Source organism: Cupressus sempervirens, chromosome 9 (assembly GCF_028749045.1).
Source record: "Cupressus sempervirens isolate cs-2001-9-10 chromosome 9, ASM2874904v1, whole genome shotgun sequence".
NCBI classification, from domain to species: domain Eukaryota; kingdom Viridiplantae; phylum Streptophyta; class Pinopsida; order Cupressales; family Cupressaceae; genus Cupressus; species Cupressus sempervirens.
This window is the reverse complement of record NC_143126.1, coordinates 316,720,444-316,738,744: the sequence shown is the minus strand read 5'-3', so window position 1 is coordinate 316,738,744 and position 18,301 is coordinate 316,720,444. Positions and strand designations below refer to the sequence as shown.

Here is an 18,301-nt window from a genome sequence, read left to right as displayed (position 1 = left end):
ATATATAGATTTTAACTCTAGAACAAATAAAACTCTTATTGATTATATTGTAGAAGAATTTGTATTGAAGACACTTAGATGCTGATGCTCTATTCAACACAACTTGATCTCAAACAATATCAAAGTTTATGCCCAATAATCTCAATATCCACCGGCTTGGTTCAAACTTCAATCTTTCCTTAGGAAAATATTTAATTACATATATATGCCAGAATATGCAGAGTTCTTTTTTGGAGCAATATGAATGGTAGTCATTTGATTTTTTGTTACACATATTTATAGAGGACCAAATAGTATTGGTGACCACCCCACACGTTGCATCTCTTTAAAATTAATAACTGACCATTTTTAAGTATTAATATATTTTAATTAACTCCAAACACAACCGGCAGTTTTATTATCGTTGCTTTTCCTTTTCCATCAACGTGTGTTTACATTCCTAGCATCCAAGGCTTTGATACGCATTTTATACCTCTAAATTTCCTCTTCTACCTGACTCAAACGTGATTCCTTGGAAAAAGCGAACGTTTTATGCCTATGCATATCCATTCCAACCAAGATCCAAGAAACTGCTCTTTCCAATATAGCCGCTAACATAAACGTTCAATGCTCGTATGCTCAAGTATTTCGATTTCCAATCATGAGGAAACTTGAAAAAATACAACTGGCAATCTCCTCCCAATATAGGATCGCCATTGTGGCCCTTTTTGATAAGCACAATTCAATTTTCGGGAGACACGATGCAGACTCGTCCACTCACATTCTCGACTCCATCATTCCTTTGCATACATCGCTGTAAGTGGCTATTCAATCCGTCCATTCCCTACATCAAACACACAGAGCACTATAAAAAAGAATACAAGTAATAGTTTTATGGGAAAGACCTACCAAAGGGTCCTACAGAAGTCGCTAATGTTGAAAAGAACAAACTCTATTCAACCAACACCCGTACGAGTTATCAGTGATTTATTAAATGTCCTTGCTTTACTACAAATTCCTTGTGTACTAATGTCCAATCAAGTTGGCTTCAGAGATAAAGTGGTGGTGCAATGGTATTCCATTAGCTTAGTTGATTGTCATCAACATCTACAGAACCCAACAGGTAAAATGACTCATCTCCCAATAACTCTGGATCCTCCCAAACAAGATCATATCTTTTTGATTCCTCACCTAGTCTATTTGTTTCCTTCGGAACAAGAAGCATGACTAATTTTGGAAGGAACTCCAAAGTCATGTCGATAAATTTATTCGCAAGGGTGGCATAGACATCAAATGGAGGATTCAATCCCATTATCAATCTTGTACCTGTTATCAATGATCTTTTATATCATAGTCATCCAATCTCGTTTCATAATCTCAAAATCATCCTTAGTCTGAATCATGTCAAAATTCTTAAAAAGGCACTTTTCCTAGTTTAGTCAAGCTTTGCTTTCATTAACCTCATGAAGTCATTAGTTCCACAACAAAAATCCATAATTATGTCACCTTCATTCAAATACCAATGAAGCCTTTCAACCTCCTCTTGCAGTTATAGATCTATCTAAATTCCTTATATTTAAGTGTTTGTGAATTAAAACACTTATTCCCGTCTTCAAAATCTGATGTTCCTCCATCTTATATGCAACGAAAGCTTGTTCCTGTCCCACATGTTTAATTGTTTTCTGAGTATATTATTCTAACATATGGCTCTATTTTCTTTTCATCTGCTGCAAGTATGTAACTGGACCTTCAGAAAACTGGTTCTAACCAGAAATCCACCCATAGTAACATATAAACAACCTGCATATTTCCTTATAAATATGTTTTTTTTAAATATCTTAAGCATCTCTATATTTTACAGGTTGTGTTTGGCCTCCTCAATCTTGACCAAAAGGCCTCCGATCCCCTTAAAACACCCCTCAAAATTTCTGCCTCAAGAAATCTGGAAAATCTGGAAATTTGTACCTAATTAGTCGGCTCACATATGTTATAATAAAATCCTCAAATTTCCCATGAGTCCTGTCAAAGTCCACCACCAAATTGATCAGATGAATGGCCTTCATGAATGTTTCAAATTATGTCTCATGACTGCCCTATACCCAACATAACCTCTATTATAAAATTTACAAATCATTTGTACATTTGGATGCCTTTAATCTAGTATCCTTTATTCCAATACTGGATACCGTAATTTCCTGATTATCATTTCATTAGCATAATTTTACATATGAAGCTATAAATTTAGGTTCCATCAAGACCTGTCATGAAAACTAAATTAACTGAAAGCTTGATGGAACTCTAATTATCACAATGAATAATCGTAGGATTCATGGCTTGCCCAAATAATCCCACAAGTAACTTCCTTAGCCAAACTACTTCTCGAGAGGCCATTGTTGCTGCAATGTATTCGGCTTCTGTGGAGCTTTGAGCTACTAAAGACTGCTTTCTGCATATCCAAGATATCGTAGCTGATCCTAAATTGAAACAGCATCCTGAAGTACTTTTCCTGTCTTTAACACTTCCACCCCAATCTAAGTCAATGAATCCATGTAAATCTAAGCCAACCTTCTTGTATTTGAGTCCAAAATTAAGAGTGCCTTGTGAGTATCTCATAATGTGGTTAATTGCAACTAGGTGAATCTCCTTTGGCTCACACATAAACTGGCTGAAGGCATTAACAGCATAGCAAATATCCAATCTTGTATTTACTAAGTACATAAGGGACCCAATCATCTGTTTGTAAAGAGTAGAATCTATGGAAGTTGATTCTGTTGCTGCTTCTTTAAGTTTACAGAGATTAGTCTCCATTGGAGAAGAGATAGACTTGCAATTCCACATTCCAAATCTCTTCAAAATGTCTAATGTATACTTCCTTTGATTAAGTATGATACTGTCAGAATTCTGTTGTACTTCCAATCCTAGGAAGTAATGAAGGAGTCCCAAGTCTTTCATCTCAAATTCTCTAGTTAGATCTTTCTTGAATTGATCTGTAAGATGATCTTCACCTGTTATTAGTAAATCATCAACATGCAGTATCAGAATTACCATATCATCTTTATCTCTTTTATAATATAAATTTGGATTGGCATCATTCTTGGAGAATCCTAAGCCAGTGAGATACTTATCAATTCTTTCATACCAAGCCCTTGGAGCCTACTTAAGCCCATAGAGAGCTTTCTTAAGCCTGCAAACAAAAATATTAGGATCATGAGTTTCAAATCCTTCAGGTTGCTCCAGATATACTTCTTTTGTAATCTTTCCATTTAGGAATGTTGTTTTTACATCCATCTGATGTACTTTCCATCCCTTCGATTCGGCAATTGCTAGGACTGCTCTTACGGAGGTATATCTGGCAACAGGAGTAAATGATTCTTTATTATCAATCCCTTCTTTCTGAGAAAATCCTCTAGCTACAAATTTAGCTTTATGCTTCTCAATGCTACCGTCAATAGCATGCTTTATTTTGAAAATCCATTTGGAAGAAACAAAAGATTTTCCTTTACGTCTTGGAACAATTTCCCAAATATCATTCTTCATAATAGACTGGTATTCTTCTATCATAGCTTCTTTCCAAGCTAAATAATTAATAGCATCTGAAGGATTGGTAGGTTCTATTTTGGACAAATCATTCATGTTTTTTGTATAACTAGAAAATCTTTTAGGTCTTTTGCCTTCTCTGACTGTTCCAAAAGGTGCAGCAAAGTCTTGATCTTCCTCAACTTTTTCAATGGCCCAAAGTGGTCTTTTCTTTGAAATTTGAGTTTCTTCAAGATTTCGATTTTGAATTTCATCTATCTTCTCCCTCTGAGACTGAGACTCGCTATTTCTTTCGAAACTAGGTAAAGGACAAGGTCCTTCAGAACTTAGGGCTCTTTTGAATGCTAGATCTTCTTCAAAAATTACATCCCTACTAAGTTCAATACTTTTTTGCCCAAGTATGAAAATCCTATATGCCTTAGATGTTTCACTATACCCTACAAAAATACCTTTCCTCCCAGAGGGTTCTAACTTGGTCATTTTTTCTTTTGGAACATAGAAATATATAGGGCACCCAAAAATCCTAAGATGACTTATATTGAGTTTAACCTTAGTAAAGACTTCTTTAGGAATTTTATCTCTAAAGTAAGAGTGAGGGCTTCGATTTTGGATATAGACAGCAATATAAGGGGCTTCTGCCCAAAGATAATATTCTAGATTTTGATTAAAAATCATAGCTCTAGCAGCTTCTATAATTGTTCTATTCTTTTTTTTTGCTACCCCATTTTGTTCTGGATTATAAGGAATGGTGTACTCCCTCTTAATTCCTGATTCTTTACAAAACCTTTTAAACAAATCTGAGGTGTATTCCCCTTCGTTATCAATTCTCAGAGTTTTAATTTTATGTCCTGATAAATTCTCAGTTAATATTTTGAATTCTTTAAATCTCTTTAGGATTTCTTTTGATTCCTTACATTTTAAGAAGTAAATCCATGTTTTCCTAGAGAAGTCATCTATAAACAAAATATAATAACAAAATCCTCCATGAGAAGGAATAGACATAGGTCCACATGGATCTGAACGAATTAATTCCAAAACATTATTTGTTTTTCTAGTGCTATCATGAAATAGACTTTTGGTGTTCTTACCCAAAGCGCACCCTTTGCATATGCTTGAGTGGTCTTTATTTAGTTTAGGTAACCCAATAACCATCTTCTCCATAGTTGATAAGGTTTTGAAATTTAGATGCCCTAATCTTTTGTGCCATATTTCATATATGTCCGCAACTTCATGAATTAAGGCTTGAATGGGTCGACTAGATTCTGAATTCAATTCATTCAAATATCATTTTCTCTGACCAATCAACTTCACTTTCTTGATTGAGGAGTTCTTTGCCCAAGTTATTACTTTGTCATCCACGAACGCAACATTATGCCCAACATCTTCAAGTGTTGTAATTGAGATTAGATTTCTTTTAATTCCTGGCACGTAGAGTACACCTTTGAGAAGAGAATTTCCTTATTTTAGTTTCAAGGTACAGTTTCCAATTTCTTCAACGGAATGTGCTGAATTATCACCGATGGTAACTTCGTCATTAACTTTTTCTGATATAGAGTCTAGTGCTTCTTTGTATCCTGTTATATGTCTGGAAGACCCACTATCAATTACCCATGCTTTACTTGAGATTTCATTTGATAGTGATGAATACAATACACAATTCTGAGGATCATAGGTATTTTCTTCCCTAGTAATATTTGTATAGTTTGTTTGTTGTTTAGCATTCTCAGGACAATTAGAACTGTAGTGTCCAAACTTTTCACAACTGAAAAATTTTATCTTGGATAGATCTTTCTTGGGTTTGTCATTCTTTTGATTTCCCTTTTTCTTCTTGAAATGCTTCTTCTTACCCTTATACAAGTTTGTATTAAGAACTTCATACTTTTCACAACTGAAAAATTTTATCTTGGATAGATCTTTCTTGGGTTTGTCATTCTTTTGATTTCCCTTTTTCTTCTTGAAATGCTTCTTCTTACCCTTATACGAGTTTGTATTAAGAACATGAAGTTCTTCATTTTCTATTTTCAGTTTCCCTCCCTTCTTTAATTTTTTGAATTCTTCTTGAAGACAATCCCCCTCAAGTCTATTGAAGTCAAGGAGTTTGTCTCTGGCACTTATTCCTTGTGCAAAAGTTTAACACGAATCTAGCAATCCATTTATAGCCATCAATGTTAGTTCCATGTCACTAATAATGGTTCCTATACTTGACAATTCATCTCTAATGCCAGCAACCCTTAGGAAATAAGAATTCATTGATTCTCCTTTCTTTATTTGAATGTGATTTAGTTGCCTTTTCAGTGCAAGAACCCTTGTTGCATTATTGACGTCATATGCATTTAGTAATGCATCCATCATATCAAATGTTGTCTGATGTTTGTTGCTGTTCTTGTTCATTGTCTGTGTGCATTAATCCATTGATCTATGCAATAAACGGTAAACAATGTTTAGTTAGCATAGGTACAATGTCATTCTTTATTCCATCTAATATGATCTGAATGGCTTATCTATTTTTGCTCCAGATAGATTTATGAGGTTCAACTGGAGGTTGTTTGGATGTTTATCAACAAATTGTTTTACATCATTTTCCTCAAGAATCATCATGATTCTGAATTTCCAAGCATCAAAATGTTCTTTCCCATCAAACCTGTCCTCGGGTCTAATTGTGTATGCCATTGAAGATAGGAGATAGTTGCTAGATATATATATATATAAAGTCTGATTACTGAATTTTGCAAAGCCTACGTTCGACTACCAGAGCTCTGATACCATGTAAAGTTTCTGCAAATTCTATGCCTTTAATCAGACTTGTAATCTATCCTTTATTACTAGAATATGAACTTCTTAAAATTCTGAAGTATAGAGTACTTGTCAACTTTTATTTTGATCTAAAAGTAGTTTTATCTCTACAATAAATCGACCAAATATTGTTGCTTGAGGGAGCAGACTTAATGTATTTTTGTGTGTCCTCAAAACTACAACAATACCCTCCCTAAATATCATGACTAAAGGGCATGTCCCTCAAAGGGACATGACCCTTCCTAAGTCAGCACAAATACCCTCTCCCAGAAGTCGGCAATTTGCAAGAATTGTTAACACAATCAGTAACTAACACAATTGTTAAGTTAGCATAAAATATCAATCAATCTTTAGAAGTCGCCGCCTATCACAAGAGGCGTATAGGAATATACTTAATGCCATTCATATGATATTTAAGATGGAGAAGATTAAGTGCAGTCCGCACATTCAGACCTGTAGTTTATCATAGTTACAAACTTAACACACTTGGCAAAGTACGAATTTTGACTCAAGAATGCATTTGTTTTGCAAGGATTGAGTCAAGATTTGAAATCTATTTAACTCTCATTCATGCAATCTTTCTAAATCCAAAAATCTCATCAAATTCATTTTCAGATTTTGCATTAAACACTACAGAGATTCTTCCTTTGGTTCTTGAGGAAAAAAGGTAAGATTCTTTGCCAATTTCATAGGGTTTTGTTGTATTTATTTGTTCTTATGTTTATGCATGTCATTTCATTTCTATTTTCAGATTTTCATAATGTATATGACATGCTCCTTCTATCTTTTCCATCTAAATTCTCCAAGTTGTAAATGCAAGTGCTCATCTTGCTTGCATATGCAGTCAGGATTAAAAACCTCTTACATGAAACTACCAAGGAAAGCAAGCTCATTTTGCAACATGCTTTTGCATCCTAACAGCCCACCTTCACACTTGCATGCACTTCATCTGCACTTGTTATATCATTCTCATGTGACTTAAACTCATGATGGTGGTTGCTTGCACACTTGCTTGTGATGAAAACATAATATATCATTATAAGTATATGTTATGCTGCCCATTTGCTATGCATTTTCCACGCATCAAGCTTGCTGTCCGTGCCCGTTTTTGGGTTTTTCCACCATATAAGCACATATTTTGAGCTTAACTGCATGTATCCATTCTCTGTCCAAAAAGTTTTCAGCCATACTCCATATGCCAAAATCCCAAAATCCATACTTGTACATCAGAACCGTGCAATGGATCCACCCATGCTTCATTTCCTCGCCTAAAAATTACTTTCAATTCACATCCAATGCTCCCAGAGAACCCCATTTTTAAGTTATTTACTCATGTTAAAAGTTGATTTCCTTCACCCTAATGGGACCTAAATTTTTTGGCAAAAATGAGGGCCTCCATTTATGATGTTGGAGACAATTGCCACACGATTCTATTCACCAAATATGAGTGTTGGAAGTGGTCATTATTCCTTTGCTGAAACGGCTTGATGAATATATTTCATATGTTGCAAACAATCCACAATATGCAGAGTCTGGATTTTACCTTGTAAAGTTATGACAATTTCAGTCTCAAGCATTAGGAACGGTGTGCTCATATGTACTATCAGTCCTAAAGAATACTGCTTCTCAAGTACCAGTAGAAACTAGAAAGGATGTCATTCGTGATGGTGCAGAGACATCTGTTATTTATGTATGCTTCAAAGCAGCAGCAAATAAGATGCAGCCAATCATGGAAGAATTATGATGTTCAAGGGAACATATAAGAAACTAAAAGCCTAGTTCAACATGCTCAATAGTACCAATACATGCTCCAGAATGCACTCTTCATGAGAAACTCTTGCAGCAGTAGTTAACCTTATAAGATCCACCTAAGCTGCTACCAAAATACACCTCAGATCTGCACTGTTCATTCCAGATGCTTTCCAGCCTTAGTGATCTTGCTGTAGCCACTCAATGATTGATAAAGTGTCTTTATGATGTGAAATATAAAACTAGACCCAAGGCTGTAACGCCAAACATCCCAAATCTATTCCGTCTATGTTTATCAGCTATGCATGGCTCTATTGGGTCTAAGTATAGCACCCAGCCAGCAACATAATATCTAGAGATTACGGTGTTCTGATCTCAGACCAAGTGCAAGTACTTTCAGCTATGAAATACTCGATCACAGCCTCTAATTGATAGCTGTTTATATGGTACATCTCTGCAAGAAAACTTCTTAGATATGTACATTATCCCTCCAAATGGATTTAGTGTGAGTTTCTTCCAAAATCAAAGACAATTAGCCAAGAACATACACAGACTTCGGAATACATCTGAGACATTATCAGAATACAAGAATGAATATGTATGGATGAACCAAAGGAAAGATTGTATAATAATCATTCAAAAGCCTTCTTTTGTTAATGAAGAAACTCCGTTGATGATTGATGGCACTGGCTTACCACCTAATGCAAGTGAACTATTTCCAAAGATGGTTACTCTCACAAAGAATCTTACAAACACAAGTCATAGAATGGCACACAAGATGAAGATGTTAGTGCGGGAGACCCTATTTTGAAGAAATACAGTCTAAGATGCTCACCCTCAACAATGATTATCCTTATCATGTTCAAAAGAATACTGTTTGCATCGTCTGTGTTGAGGCAACGAAAATATATGGGAAGCCACGAAGTCGGTGATGAAGAACGATATATGGCCAGGGCAGGATGAATATTATTCAAATTAATCTTTGCCACATAGTCGTCCAAGTGCCATCAATGATGTGTTTGCAAAGAATTAATTGGAAAAAATATTGATACATATATTATACATGGATGAACTTAGAGGAAAGGGCATTCGATGGTCTTTACCGTCAATGGTTATCAAATATTAGACAGCCCTTCAAAGCCTGCCAAAATATGAGAAAAAATACGAAGGCTAATATGCATATTTTAGTAAATCCATATTATCCTATTCAAGTTATAATAATAGTCTAAATCTGTGTTTAAAAGAAAAGGTGCGATTAGAAAGTGTAATAATATTTTAAGAAGTATGACTTTGAAAAGTCACACTCTCTAAAGCACAAGCTTATATATATGAGATTTATTGGGGAGATAGGACAAGATTCGACATTCACACATTCAACAAAAAAGAATTTTATATCTACTTGTATGGAGGAATAAGGGCTCAATATGGCTTTGTAATATGAATTCTATTATTTTATTTTTATAATAAAATAAAATGTCTTTTGTTTATTTTTAAATGGCATGGAGATTTAAACTGCAGATGGATCATCCTTTGTAATTATTTTTTGGAATTTTGTATACAATTTATATGTCAGATAAGTGGACATGGTCATTTAACATCTTGAATATGATCATCACAGATATTGTAAACTATTAAATTGTTTCCATATCTATGTCCAGCTTGTTTCCCTACCACAGGAGTTAAATTCAATCTAGACTCATTTAAGATTGCATTATATTTGGTCTGTCGCATCTTAATTATTGCATTGTTGGCAGTTCAAGTGCATAAGAACTTTATAAAGTTGTGCGTGAAAATTCATTGAAGTTGACTCTATTGCCCGAATGAGCAGAGGCATTGGTCTTTCTATTATTGAAATCAGAAAATCTATATATTCCTTCCTACAAGCATCAAATTCATTATTAACAAACCGTATGCAAAACATCCAATTATTTCAAGTACTCCAAAGCTTAAATTTGCTTTAGAAAAGCTCTGAACCAAGTGATCAGGTTCGAGGAGAAGGTCTACCTGCCTAGGTGTAGCGGAGCCTAAAGTGTAGGGGAATCAAGAAGTATTCCCGTTCGTTGGCCAAAACTGATTGAGAAGTCCTATTGGAGAAGTGGCAGGCTCTTGGTTTTCCAATCTGCGGTTTTGGGAACCAACACACCCTTTGTTGCCCAAAGGCCTTCCCCTTATATACTATAAGCATACTCTTCCAGATCTGGAAACTTTGAGCTTGAAAGACCATAGCAAGGATTTTTTTAGAAACTGAAGAACAAAAAAATACACAACCCTAGACATGCAAAGAAGAAAGAGGGACGCGAGGCAAGAATGGTTACATAATGTAGCCTACAATGAGACGAGAGAATGATTGCATGCATAAAATGTTTTCAAGACGAAGATGGAAAGAAACAAATGTGCTTTTCTAGAGGTAACCACCATTATACTACAGAGTGACCAAGGATGCAAGTTTATGTTCCAACTCTAGATGCTTCTGCCAAACCTAGGAACTTCAACCATAAAGCATTCCTTTAGCAGCATGAAGACCAAAAAGGATGATGTAATAGAAATCGTGTCTAGTCAAAAACCTTGACTCCATTGCTAGATGTATCTTTGATCATGCGAAAGAACTCTTGCATATTGATCATGGATGCAAATCAATTATGGTAAAGGATTTCACTTTCAGATTGATTCCTTTCAAGTTAGGTATTCCTAGGCACACATTAAGCTTTCGAGCATATCCTTGTGCACTAAAACTTCATAGAATCCTTGACCTTGATTGCAAATGAGACCTAACAAAACATTTTAGCTCCTCTAGTAGAGTTTATATCCACAATGACTTAGTGTTTGCATGGGGCTCTTTATCCAGGTCGATGAAGTTCATACCTAGCCGCAACTTAGAGATGGCAGAGGATTTGTAGTTTTTAGTAGTTTCTTGTCTATGGGTGTTGAGTCTTAACTTTTCCTTGAAATTCATTTGTACTTTCTCTGCAAACTGGCTTTGATGGAGGAAAATTCTGCAACGACTCCCTGCCTTAATCATTCCAATGCTCATGTGTGTGAATCAAACTTGCTTTTGAAAATTCATCAACCTCTAGAGATTTAGCATTTTTGGTTGCATTTCAGCATGGAGGAGGAATTTGTGGACTTAGAACATCTTCTTTGGATTTATGACTTTTCTTGGTGCTTGCACACTCGCACTCATGGGTGAAGACGGGCTGTGATGGAGGATTTTCACGACTTAGTCATTTTTACATTTCCATGTTCTTTGGATTAAAGCTTGATCATTTGTGCTATTCCTTTATGCAATTATGATCCATAGTCATTTTACCACTTCCTCCTACTTAATCAATTTTTTTCTTGCTCGATATCTTCTTCAGCTTGGGCCCATTTGGGCCCTTACAAGAGATTTTGGAACTTTTGAAGAATTTTTGGATAGTGCTCATTTTTTCAAAGGATTCTCAACTTGACACTTGACTCAAATCCAAAACTCTAAGTTAGGAAATGCTTCAAAACTGAAACCTTAAATGCAGGGAACTAACTCTCCATTCGAAACTTAGCCAAATTCATCACATTTTGCTTGGAACACAAAGAGGCTCAGGAGACTAACACGAGACTACTGTAAAGACCCTTGCTCAAACTGATCACAATTTGTCCAAATTTGCTGCTTGTAATTTTGTCAAACAAATCACATGCAACCCTGTAACTTGCTAATCTAAATGCGGAAATGTTATACCAATGATATTCAAGATATTTACTAATTGCAAAGAGTCCTATGATGTTGAGACAAGGTCCTTGATGCAATGTAGATTTCTCTTTTGTATTCTGAAATGTAATAGATGTAGTATCATGACCTAAATGTGCAGCTACAGCTCATAGGCATTATATCAAACAATTGACATACACCCTCCGATTTAACATTCAATGCACAAAACAACAAGTGATAACCTAAAAATGCAATTGTCTAACAATGAAGTTAATACCAATGCCAAGACTCTTGGCTTACAACTCATATAATAATTCCAAACAGGTCTGATACAAAATGTTCAACTACAGCAGCTACCATGAATGCACATAAAATATCATTAAACTTGTATGAAGGAACCTGGAACATGCAGTGTGCTGTTAATCAAATACTGATGACCACGCTGATGAAATAGCAACTGTGCTGCACCCAAAAAATCTACTCCCAAACCAGTTCCAGCTCTACCAACAAGTACAGCCATACCCGCACTGGCTGTACAGCTCCTAGCAAAAATAAATGTTGGAGTTTTGGCTGCCGAAAATACCAAGAAAAGGGGCGCCTAGGGTGGTAGAATGTCCTCCCAAAATTATAAAATTAGACTCCTAGCCGGTTGGAAGTTATGAGCAAAAATGTATGCCTTCGTTGTATAACAGGACCTGTCAAAAACACCTAAGAAATGCCCTGATTTATATCCAAAGTTCTCCCAAAACTGATCCTCTTGATGTATCAATGAAGCACAAGGTTACTTGCAACAAAAGCCTCAAACCCTTAATCAAGTCTCTATCCAAAACTGAATACATCAATGGAGCTCAACATGAAATGGCTGAATACCACTTCCAATGTGCAACCCTTCAAAAGGTCTTTCACTTCCTCAATTATGCAATCTCTTGAGAGGTATCGTTCTCAAGGATTATGCTGAATATTTGCAGACCTGGATGGTGCCACAAATGCTCAAAGAGAATGGTAGTAGAATCATCAATTCCCATCTGTCCAAATGAGAGGCCAAGCCCTCTATTTATTTACTTTTCTAAGAAGTTACTAAGGACTTCTAGAAGCATCCTTTTCTAAGAAGTTACTAAGAACTTCTAGAAACATCCATTATAAAATCCCATTATAATGCACTTTTATAATAAATAACTTTATAAAAAAAAGTGCAACTCAACTTAGAATTATAACATGTAAGCCCGTATAAAAATGATGATAAAATATAAATAAAATAATATCTCCAAGAGCATAATGAGCCATCCAATCACCAAATAAACACCAAAATGACTCTCTCATCAATCCCATCTGCCTACGAGAGTCTGTAATAGGCAAATCCAGGAACAATGTCATGTCGTACTAAAGAGGGGACATTACAACTACCAATTAAAACAAAGCTAGAAAGGGAAAGTAAACCAAAACGCAGGGGGACGCCATTTGCAATGGGGTGATGTGTGAAAAGGTCACAACATGTCTCTGGGATGCCATTCAAAACACCAGAATGCTACATGAATGTTTGGCCTTCCCCAGGATGGCTGGGGGAATCTAAGACATCCCTTGACAATTTTGGAGATGTCCAGGCATCCCTGATGGAAAAACAAAATTCCTAATGTCTTAAAAACAAATTCAGCACATGAATGCCCACAGTTTGTTACATCCCACTATAAGTTTGTTTTCTACGTATTTCATCAACATCTGCTAACATATTAGGGGATCCAAAAATGGTTATGCATTTACTAATTGTGAATATCATTAAGCAGGTCTAATGTCTAGATTCAACATTAAGATTTCTGCATTTCCACTACAATTGTAGTACTTAGTATTATTTAGTATTAAAATAGAACAAGATAATCACAGCAGATTATCTTCATCTTCATAAGTTTGCCCACAAAAAAAAAAAATCGATAAAATAAAATTCAAGTATATTGAAAGACCATATTAAGCTTTAGACACTTTTTTAAATACTAATGTCGATCAAAAACCTTGCGCTTGGACAGAAAAATCAGAAATTTCTATTCTAATTTTGTGTTGCTGCTAGACTGTTAGCGGTTGTGTTAAATTTTAATCTTTGATTTAACTTTTGTATCAAATTTGGTACATTACCCCAGGCTACACTTGCTGGCCCCAAAATGTCATGAAACATAGATTATAGTCTATACAATATAGACTTGTGTCTTTAATCTCACAGCCATTAAGCCAGTGAGAATTGAGAAAATAGCCAAGTCATACTAAACATCAAGAAAAATAGTAAGGCCTTTGCATTGTTACTAGAGGTGAGATATGAGCATGTTTTTGAGACAGTTTTTGTGTCCATTCAGCCAGCTTAGTGCTACAAAAGTTGCACAAAATTCCATGAATTGGGAAAATATCTGCATATGCCACTGAGATCCAAACTTTTGTGATGAATCGTGACATGTCGCAAGGCATGTCATTGTTGAAGCTGAAACTAAGAAATGTAAGTGAACTGGCCTTAATTTTTAATTATTTACTTACTATAAGTATGGTTTAAATTATCAGTACTTGCACTACGGAAATATGTTCCTCGTGAATTACAAGTGTCATTGATTTCATTTATTCACTTGATGCACTCTACAGTGTGGTTTGAAGATATATATATATATATATATATATATATATATATATATATATATTATGTATGTATGTATATATGTATGTATATATGTATGTGTGTGTGTGTGTGTATATATATATATATTAGGGAATTTGACAATTATAACACTTAAAAATGTTTCTTATGAATCTACGACAAAGTACTGTCAATTTCTAAGAATGCTGCAAGTAGTGAGAGAAGCTTCATACAATGTGTAATGATCCATTGAACACATAAAATAATGACAATCACTGCCCTTTCAAGACATTCTTGAGCTATAAATATAGAAGAGCACAAATGACGGATTCTAATGCTGAGGGAAGGAGCAAAGGAGAGATGGAAGGGGACAACAGAGTTGTAACTTACAAAACAACATGTGAATATCTCTTTCCCTTTTGAAAGTGTGCCTTGCCATTTGTAAGAACTTATATGCATGATAGAAAAATATATTAAACTAATTCAATTACCTGGTTTGCGCCTTGCGTGACCATGACTGATGATTTGGACAAATTGTTTTCACTTCTTAACTGTAAGGATAGGAAAGAATGTAATCAGTACATGTCATAAGCTGTTTGAATTGAGTATTTTCCAAATGTATGCAGAGCACTGATTAATATCTGAGCACATGCATAGCAATTGCCAATAACATGTTACATAATATCCACTCACAAACTCATTGTATGGAAATCTAGTAGATTACTCTCAACACTTTATACTCATGGATCCAAACTACTTTTATTAAAACAGAGCCAATATATCTCAAGTCCATTGTCATGTTCCTTTTCAAATAAAATTGATCTGAATAAATAGATAGCCTTTCCATATTTTTCAAGGATAAGGAAAAGTAATAAGGGAAAAATATTTAATTTAATATATTAATTATTTTCCCATAAATCACAGACCTATATTTTTGAGAAATTAAATATTATATATTTAATTGGACATCAAAGGAGCATGATATATGTGTGGGTGTGTGTGTGTCTGTGTATATATATATATTCAACGGTCTTGTCATTTCTTTGAATTTTTCTTTTTTTACTATAATGGTCATCTAGTGGTACAATACAGGTGGTCTATTTTTTTTAAAGTTGTATAAGATTCTCTAACAACTAAAGAAGCAAAAACAGGGGAGGTTACTCTGGATGTGATTCTTGTAATGAAGAATATGTAAAACCAGGTGTTCAAACATGGATTATCAACTATGACACTTTTATGAAAGCTTCTAAAAGGGGAGTAATTGACTATTTTTATATACGAATCAAATGATGGTTTTATCAACTCTTTATGGAGCTTATTTTGACAGGAAATATTTGAAAACATTTTTTAATTAATGATTATTTTGTCATCATGGGACATTAGGATTTATGCGCAAAGATTTATAACTAAGAAGCTTTTATAGTTGATAACTTTTGTCAATTCATCCACTCAAAAAAAATTTAATAGCACTCGTGCTTTACATTTTCTTCTTGGATGAAAACACATATAAGATAGAGCTCAATGGACAAAAACCCATTGGTTTAAGAGATAGCCCTACTGAAAGGTTGCACTAAGTTTTTATCATGTTATGATATCAATTGGTGAGATGCCAAGCTTGGACTACTAAAATATTAAAATCTGAGATTTGTGTGTAAACTTAATGTGGAATTACCAAGATTAGATCCATCGTTTTCATGATGCTAAAAAGCTAGCCAACATAACATTCTTAACAACACCTTAGGTGAACTTAAAACAACAATAGATAAAAGATAGCATCACCAAAAGACAGCAGCAAAGAGGCACAAACCAACAACATAAAAGCATTACATGACACAAGATTTAGCTGGAGCTTGACAAAACTCCGCCAAGAAGAGAAGCCAAGTATGCATTATCTTTAAAACAAGATTACAATTTATCGCACAGTTTCACCCTCCACTTTACCTCCAATATGGCAAGAGGTGTGTACATGTGAACAACCTCTTTCACTCCAATTTATATTTTCTTAGGTTCCTGTATCTGCAATATATCTCTATTTTCAATTGTTCCCCATTTTTTCCACATCCAAAGAGTTGAATAGATAAAGTTGTAAAGAGGTCCTAAGTACCAAACTAGTGCTCAAAGATAACTCGTCATTCCAAACATCCCATCCTTTGATTTCCCTCATAGGAATGTTTAAGGACGTAGGTTTGGCTCCAACCACATTCCCTCTAACCTAGGAAACAAAACTTGGAAATGGAACATGAAAACATCACATGAAATGCTAAAAATGAAGGAATATCAAGAGATGCATGTCGCCTCTTTCCAAATGACCACATGAAAAAGCTCAATAGTCACCGTTTTCTCCTCTTCACTAGTCTCTTACCATCCTATTCTACACATCCACATTTGAAGAATATCAATTAAATTTTTATGTGCACAAATCACCTTTATCACTTCTATTGGAGCCCTCAATCAATTAGGAATGTATCACAAGCAATGGTGAAAATAAATACTAAAATTATTACACACCTTACCTAGGGACACTTTTTGAGGATGTTGGAAGCATGCAATATGATGTAGAATTTACAAGCATTTTAACCATAACATTCTCCCACTGGAACAAGACATCGCAAATACACCTATAGTAGTCACAAACAAGGGGAAAACATCTCTCGACCAATCATGTACTGACTCCACTGGGCTTCCATGCTTCAACAACATGCCTACAACAACCATGATAACCACCAATCAAGTGAAAAAAATCCTCACATCATGTCACCCACTTGTTCATTCCAAGGTATAAAATATCAACGGTCGTTAAGACTTGCACCAATATTTACATGAGCACAAGCATCAAATTCAATGAGTAGCTACCTTATTTATACAAGTTAAAATAGAAACCACTACAATGGTAACTCATCCAAGCCAAACATATCTCAAAGTGGTTGTTCAAACCATTATAAATAGAACTTCGTGGCATCATTAAATTGACCTAAAACTCCAATCAAGATTTTTCATATACATTCTCCTATCTCAAATGCAACGTACAAATACACAAATGATCGCAGACAAGGCCAACTAACAAAGTCTACATCATAGTTCGTAGACTCAGCTTCAAAGAGTAGTTGGCAAGCCCAAAATTTTCAACTCTGGAAATACTCAGCAAAATCTTGGCAACTTAGAAAGTACTAAAAATTAAAATCTCTTAGAGAAACATATTTTTTTGAAAACTCAATTACAAAATGTATAAAATTTAAAATTGACATCTTGAAAGAGAAGATGCAAGAATGTATAGCAAAAACATGTGAAAGGGACATGTTAACCAATGATTTACCTACATTGTCATTTTTATCCACATTTTTTTGTGTCAATAAAAGCCTAACTTAAATTTTTGAAAACTATCCCAACAAAAAAAATAGAGTACTCAGCAACTTAGAGAGACTTATAGTTTTGCAAATAATAGTGTATATTAACATTGACTCTCATGGATATAGACAATCCACATTTAAGTTGCAATCAAATGGGTGATTGTCCCACGCGACTGATTACATGTACTTCCAAAACAATAAAAACTCCAAACTCATCATCACATTTGAGTTCCTTCATTTTGGGTTTGTGAGGACAAAAGCCCTTGTAAGAAATCCTCTATGTTGTTGAGAGACACAATCTACAGTGTTTACCACATAGGTTAATTAAGAAATGCACACAGACAATGAACACGAACAGTAGAACTCCTTAGATTATTCGCATATGCCAGAACATTACATTATGCTTCATAAGATGATTTACAATGATCCCAGACGGGGTATAAATACTATCCGTCGAACCTTCCCGAAGGAGTTCGTTGGACACAAACATTATGTCCACTACAAACTATTTACCTGTCGACTACAAAATCTTTACCGACGACGTCGGCTACATAATACAAAAACACCGATGACAATCAAGTACGCTGACACAGTTTCTACCAACGA

The 18,301-nt window shown here is 34.9% G+C and overlaps 1 protein-coding gene across 3 annotated transcripts in view; it reads right to left on the bottom strand.

Annotated features, from left to right (window-relative positions):
* The window catches only part of LOC149538648 (Pyridoxal phosphate (PLP)-dependent transferases superfamily protein), a 130,869-nt gene that overhangs the window by 45,620 nt on the left and 66,948 nt on the right, over window positions 1-18,301 (bottom strand). For all 3 annotated transcript variants that reach the window (XM_089799960.1, XM_089799959.1, XM_089799961.1), the window contains one exon: window positions 14,840-14,899. In XM_089799960.1, coding sequence (XP_089656086.1) covers window positions 14,840-14,899 — 60 coding nt within the window. The remainder of the gene's footprint in view (window positions 1-14,839; window positions 14,900-18,301) is intronic.